Here is a 7,277-nt window from a genome sequence, read left to right on the forward strand (position 1 = left end):
GGAGTCCGCGCGGACCCAGGCGGACACCGGAGAAAACTCACGTGAGCACCGGGATGGGCGTCCACACCACGCAGTAGGGAAAGCGGCTCCGCTCCACGTCCATGGCGCCGCCGCCAGAGCCACTGGATTGCTTCTGGTCCGTCTCGGCCGCCGTCGGCGCCTCCACTTCCGCCATCCCGGGCGGGGGTGGCTGCCGCGGCAACAGGAGAGGCGAAATCCCTTCCGCTTCCGCCATGCTGTGCGCGCCCCGCTCCGGCCCGCCCCTGCTGGATCGCTGATTTCCGCGTGGCGTCACTTCCGGGAGGCGGGGTCCTCCCAGCTTGGCCTTCCCACCGGGAATTGGAGTCGCGTGCGTCCCTCAGGGCCTGGGCTGCCTGGCCCCGGGCCCTCGGCGCCCTCCAGCTTTGCGCGTTTGCACCTTCACCGCACGGATACCGACCCAGAACTCTGTAATTCAGTAAGCTGAGGGCTCGCTCCTAAAAGGGGCGATGCAGTCGCTATTTATTGAGCACGTCTTAGGCGTCAAGCACTTGATATATTGTTTTTAATCGCCATGAATTGGTTAGACCTGCGAATTTAGGTATTTCTCCCAGGTTACAAGTGAGCAGTTGAGGCTCAAGCAGTGAGGTAAATGGCCACGACTCAAACCCAGCCTGTCTCCCTTGTCCTTTTCATCCCATCATCTCTTACGAGGCGGTGGTAGCATAATGGAAGGATAGACTAAAATATTGTGTGTCGTGTGTGTCGAAGTAGAGACTTGCCTGAAGATATTTGAGCTGCGTCTTGATGTTTGCCAGGTGGCACAGGGGTGAGAGGGGGGTGGAGGGAACCGTGCAGCTGTGCAAGGAACGGCCTTGCAGAGCACAACGTGCTGAAGTAAATCCTGAGCTTTGGATGCGATCCGATCCCTTCATTGTACAGATGGGAAAACTGAGGCTTAGGGAAGGTATATAATTGTCTGAGATATCACACAGCCATATAAAGAAACCATGCTCAAATCTTGGATTTTTTGAGCTTTTTAAAGGATGCCAAGATAGACCAAAAAATGCAGGGTGGAAAAGGGAAATAGGGAAACAAGAAGGAAGACAGCACTAAAAACTGGGCCAGAGGGAGATATGGACAAGTCCACCAAGGTAGGTGGGAGTTACGCCTTTTTGGGAAGGTCTTCTTCCCTTGAATCACCCTCCCTCAATACTGATCTACAGAAAAGCTGCTGTCTTGTTTTTTAATACCTAGTATTTTTAAAAATATATATTTTTATTGATATCAGAGAGTAAGGAAGAGGGAGAGATGGAAACATCAATGATGAGAGTCATTGATCGGCTGCCTCCTGCACGCCCCGCACTGGGGATCGAGCCTATAACCTGGGCATGTGCCCTGACCAGGAATCCTACCATCACCTCCAGGTTCGTAGGTTGATGCTCAACCATTGAGCCACACCAGCCGAACAACACCTAATATTTTAATGCATTCTGAGGGATATGTCCGTCTGTTATGGAACTCTAAGGTCCTTGATTTCAGTAGCTAGCATAGTTCCTTGTGCAGAGCAGATGCCAAATATGTTTATTGAATGATTGGATGTTTTTAAAGACCTCATAGATATCACAGATGAAAATGACTCTAACCCACTCAAAACTCTTTGAGTATGTTTGTGCTTCTCCTGTGACCCATGTGTGGTGTGTGATCCTTGAAGTGCATCTAGCACAGGGTTTGGAATAGATCAGGTGTGCAGTATGTATTTGTTGAATGAATTAATCACATTACATCTTAATTCAATCACTATAGCTATCTAATCTTCTAAATCACAGGCTCTGAAGGAGGTCTGTGCTTTAGACATTCCTCTACTGTCATTGTCAACTCGTAATTCTAGTCCTTTATTGTGTGTATAGATGAGTAAACAACCTAAAAGTCTTTCGCAGGACCTGCCACAAATTGGGTAGTAGTAACACAAGTACTAATCTGACAACCTTGTATCTTCCCATAGCACTTCAGATAAACAAAAATATCTTACCATGGTTTACAAGGCCCTGCATTTGCATATGCCCTTTTCTTGTTTGTTCACTATACTATAGTCATCTTGGCCTTTTTTTCATTCCTCTCATGTGCCATGCTCTTTCATGCCCAGGAACTTGGCACACACTGTTCTCTGAAATCCCCCCTGGCCCCCAACACTTAAACTGGCTAGCTTCCATTCATCTGAGATTAAATGTCGCTTTCTCAGAGAGACCTTCCCTGACCACCCAATCTAAATTAGAAAGCCCCTGGCACTCTCCCTTGAGATACCCTATTCTTTTTCTTCACAGCACATTTGTAGCTGTGTACTATTGGACTCCCCCACTAAGCTGGAAACTCCTTGAGGGCAGGAACTCCCTGTTCACTTCTGTAAACCCAATGCCTAGTATTGTCTAGCACAGTGGTCGGCAAACTGCGGCTCCCAGGCCACATGCGGTTCTTTGGCCCCTTGAGTGTGGCCATGAAGTTTCAATCGCACTGTACGTGCTCACCCGCACGTGGTATTTTGTGGAAGAGCCACACTCAAGGGGCCGCAGTTTGCCGACCATTGGTCTAGCACATAGCATCTGCTTAATAAATACTTGCTAAATCGGATGAATGGCAAATATTTCATTGGTGTCTACAGACAGTCTAAGGACAGGAACCTAGCTTATCACCTGCTACCTCTTGGTGCCCCAAGCTTTTTTAAGGGACCCATGGAGGTTGATTGGTACAGTGCTCTGGAGTAGGTTCTGACCAGAGAGCCCTAGCTCCCTTCCCTATGACCTGCACCATCCTGCCCTTGGCCTAGGTAGCTGCATGTCTTAGGCAGGCACATGAGGAGGGCCAGGTACCTGGAGGTCTAGCTCCTCTGACTCCTCTGGGGCACCTACCCCAGGCTTGTTCCCCACCAAAGCCCATCCACAAGGCCCTCTCACACATACACATTACCTTGTTTCTCTCACCCACTGTAAAAACCTTCCTGGCTTGTGCCCTTTCCTCCTCTGTGGCTGCCACCCCTATCACCCACAGACAGATGGGAAATCTCCATCAAAGACTAACACTTCCTTCCAGGCTCAGGATCACAGCGGGGTCCTGGAAGAAGCTCTTCTAACAGAGCTCAGGAGAGGATTGATAGGGCTCATGGCTACCCCTCCCCCAACACATACGACCTAAAATAGGAATGACCATCTGGATCCACTTATAGGGCAGGCTGGGGGAGGGAAGGAGGGCAGAGCTGGAACTGTCAAGCTGGGAAAGCTTGGAGGGTAAGATGTTGCTTGTTTGAAGGGTGAACTCAGGGCACGTTTTCTCTTGGCCCCATGTACAAGTCCCCAGGGCTCACATAACACCTCCCTCTGGCTGTCTCACTCCTCACCCTGACATTCAAGGCCCCCCACGATCCGTCCCCCAGCCCCCACCTTCTCTTCCACCCTCATCTCTGTCTCCCTTGGGACTTGCTTGGCATTAATTCACTGGGATGTCTGCCAGTCAGAGGCACTGCATACCTCATGTCTTTGCTCACACTGTTCCTTCAGCAGAATGCCCTTCCTCTATTCTCCTACACCACTTTCAAGGTTTCTAGCAAATGCTTCCTCTTTGCTCCCAGAGCACGGAGGCTGTTTCTACCTATTGAATATTCATGTGTACTTGCATTAGCTGTTTACATGCCTGTCTCCCCCAAGAGACTGCGAACTTCTTGAGAAGGGAACTGACTGGATCTATTGGTTCCTGTATTCAGCACAGCATCCGGCCGATAGAAAGTGCTCAGGGAGTGTCACTGGAGCTATTTGTTGACCAGAGGTGGCCCCCTTTAAGGCTCTGGGGAAGAACCTCCTCAATCAATAACCCAGGGAAGCAGGGCTGAACCAGGGGCCATCATGGAGGAGGCTGGAGGAGCTGCTGGGCATTCTGAAGAGTGTGTGTGGTGTGTGGAGCGCAGTGTCCTCTCCCCTGCAGCCTTTCTGCTTCTGTTCCATTCATTACCTTCTCTGGTTCCTGGAGACTGGGGTTCTCCCCATGAAACCCTAGACTGTCTCCCAGGATGGCTCCAAACCTTTCCGTGGTGAGGAGGCGATCATTTGAGAACAGACCTTCTGATGCTTTAGATATCAGAGTTTATGATTTTCTTTTCCATCCCATTTTATAGATGGACAAACATACCCAAGATTATAGAAGGCACAGCTAGGATCAGAATCTAAGTCTCCTACTCCCAGGTGGTCAGTAAGGCACTGTGGTTAAACATGTGGGCAGCAAGCCCAGTGTTTGGACCTCTGTCAGTGGTTGTCATACTTTAGGAAAGTAACTGAACCTGTCAGGGCATCAGTTTCCTCATCTCTAAAATGGGAAATGATAATTCACATCTTGTAGGGTTCCCGTAAGGTTTGGTAGGCTACACCTGAACAGTTCCTGGCCCCAGAAAAACATCAGTGTTAGTTATTACAGTAGTTAAGCCCGGCGGATGTGGCTTAGTGGATTGAGCGTTGTCCCTTGCACCAAAAGGTCGTTGGTTGGATTCCTGGCCAGCGCACATGCCTGGGTTCCAGGCTCGATCCTCGATGGAGGGCATGCGGGAGGCAGCCGATCAATGTGATGCTTCTCTCTCATCGATGTTCCTCTCTCTTTCCCTTCCTCTCTCTAAAAACCAATAAAAATACATATATTTTTAAAAAGACCACACATTATCATTGTAGGACTCTTAACCACTTAAAAAGCACTTTGATGTGCATAACCTCACTATGAGTTGGCGCTTCCTTGCAATGCGGTGAAGTAACTAGAGCAGTATCATAACACCCACTTTACCGATGAAGAAGATGCGTTTGGAGACGTTCAGGAACTTTCCTGAGGTCTAAGTATATATTAGGATTGAGGTTCTGAGTCTCAAACCTGGGCTGTCTCTGCTGGTGACCTCTTTTAGGGCCATGAATGAGTGGATGAGGCTAGCCTGAGATCCTGTAAATTACTATAACATAGGTGCAAACTATGCCCTCATTAGGACCAGAACCTATTTTCTTTCTTTTTTTTTTAATATATATTTTTATTGATTTCAGAGAGGAAGAGAGAAAGATAGAAACAGCAATGGAGAGAGAGAATCACTGATCAGCTGCCTCCTGCATACCCCCTGGGGATTGAGCCCGCAACCTGGGCATGTGCCCTGACCAGGAATCAAACCTTGACCTCCTGGGTCATATAGGTCGATGCTCAACCACTGAGCCACACGGGTCAGTCCAGAACCTACTTTTGATCCAAACAATAGCGTGCCTCATGCCTGCCATCCTGTCCGTCAGTATGCCTTCCCTCCCTGCCAGAGCCTGGCACACAGCAGGGCACTTGATGGCAGATGTATGGGAGGATTCACAGTTCCCAGTGAAATGCATGCAGAGATCTTGCACAACCTCCATATTTGCTCTTCCGCATCTTCCAGATACTGTGATGGCTACAGGAGGGCAGGGACTAGTTTGTTGTGTGCATTTTCAGTAAGCCAGTGCCAGGCACATAAGAGGAGCTCAAAAAGTATGACATTAAATAAGAAAGTGACTTCTAAAGAATTGAACCAGGACTCGAGAGATTAGGGATCCAGTCCTGGATTTGCTTCTAGCTCCCTGGGGTCCTTAGGCAGCCTGTTCCCTTTTCCTGCCCCTCTTTGGAATTCATTGTCCCTATTTGTACAATGTGGGGATAGGGCCAGATCAGTGGTTCTTAGTTCTGTTGGTAATTAGAATGAATCTCAGACTTAAAATAATGGGTGGATGCCTGAGACCCACCTCTCACCAATTAAAATAGAATCCCTGGGGTGGGGCATTGGTAGTCTTTACAAGTATCTTAGGTGACTCTTAACGTATAGCCAGAACTAAGAACCTCTGAGCTAGATGATCTCTTATTGCCTTTTAAGTTCTGCAACCACATTTCAGCATCCTCCTAAGCACAAAGACTGGCAGCCGCCCTCTGGGGCTACACCTGCCCACCACAAACACAGGGGTCCCAATTCTGTCTGTTTTGCTATACACTCACTGTGCAGGCTTATCTTTGCCCCGGGCTCTCTATCAGTATCAGCAGGGTTGGTGAGAGCTTTGGATGTCACACATGCAGAAGCACATAAAAAATGGAACACCATGGTCTTTTTACTGTCTCTAGTTTTGCCTTTTCCAGAATGTCATATAGTTGGAATCATAGTGTGGCTTTCAGACTGGCCTTTTTCACTGAGCAGCATGCATTCAAAGTTTCTCCATGTCTCTAGCTAGAGCTCATTTCTTGTTGTCACTGAATATTCCATTGTATGGCCGTACCACAGTTTACCCATTTACATTTTGAAGGACTTATTGGTTGCTTCCAGAATTTGGCAATTATGACTAAAGCTGCTATAGATATTCATGTAGGTTTTTGCATGGACCCAAGTTTTCAATTCATTTAGGTACATACTAAGGAGAGCAATTGCTGGGTCCTATGGCAAGGCTACATTTCTTTGTAAGAAACTGCCAAACTACCTTTCAAAGTGGCTGTACCATTTTGCTTTCACACCAGCATTGAGAGTTCCTGTTGCTCCACATCCTTTGGTCTTGTCAGCTTTTTTTTTTTTTAAATTCTAGCCATCCTAAAGGTGTGTAGTAGTATTTCATTCATTTAATTTGTAATTCCCTAACGACGAGCATCTTTTCATGTTTACTAGTCACCTGTATGTCCTCTTTGGTAAGATTTTTATTCAGATCTTTTGTCCACTTTTTAAATTGGGTTGTTTTCATATTGTTAAGAGTTTTTTTGTATATTATGGATATCTTTTATCTGATGTATTTTGCAAATTATTTTCTCCTAAGTTCTTTTTAATTGTAGGGCAGCTGATGAGGGCTGAAAAGGTGGAGCACAGTGAATGATTCTGTATGCCAGTGTAATGGTGGATAAACAACATCATGCATTTGTCAAAATCGACAGAACTGTACAATACAAAGGGTGAACTCTATTCTAAACTATAGACTTTAGTTAATAATAATGTATCAATATTGGTTCATTTAATTGTAACAAATATACCATACTAAGGCAAGATGTTAACAATAGGGAAAACTTAGCCAGGGAGAAAGGAAGTATCTGGGACTCTGTACTACCTGCTCAATTTTCTGTATGCCTAAAACTGCTCTAAAATAAAGTCCATATACACTGAGTGGCCAGATTATTATGACCACCTGACGTTTGTAGGCAAATTAGCTATAATTTCACGCTGAAGTTGCTAGAGGGCCAGACCATTATAAATAGGGAAGCAGGTTGTTTACCACAACAGAAGTAGTGATTTTTTT

At 46.8% G+C, this 7,277-nt stretch overlaps 1 protein-coding gene across 1 annotated transcript in view; it reads right to left on the reverse strand.

The window, feature by feature from the left end:
• Positions 1-263, reverse strand: part of TMEM222 (transmembrane protein 222) — a 10,980-nt gene extending 10,717 nt beyond the window's left edge. Inside the window, exon 1 of the mRNA XM_005875134.2 lies at positions 42-263. Coding sequence (XP_005875196.1) covers positions 42-235 — 194 coding nt within the window. The 5' untranslated portion in view covers positions 236-263. The remainder of the gene's footprint in view (positions 1-41) is intronic.
• Positions 264-7,277: the final 7,014 nt, after the last annotated feature.

Source organism: Myotis brandtii, unplaced genomic scaffold, assembly GCF_000412655.1.
Source record: "Myotis brandtii unplaced genomic scaffold, ASM41265v1 scaffold456, whole genome shotgun sequence".
Lineage (NCBI taxonomy): Eukaryota > Metazoa > Chordata > Mammalia > Chiroptera > Vespertilionidae > Myotis > Myotis brandtii.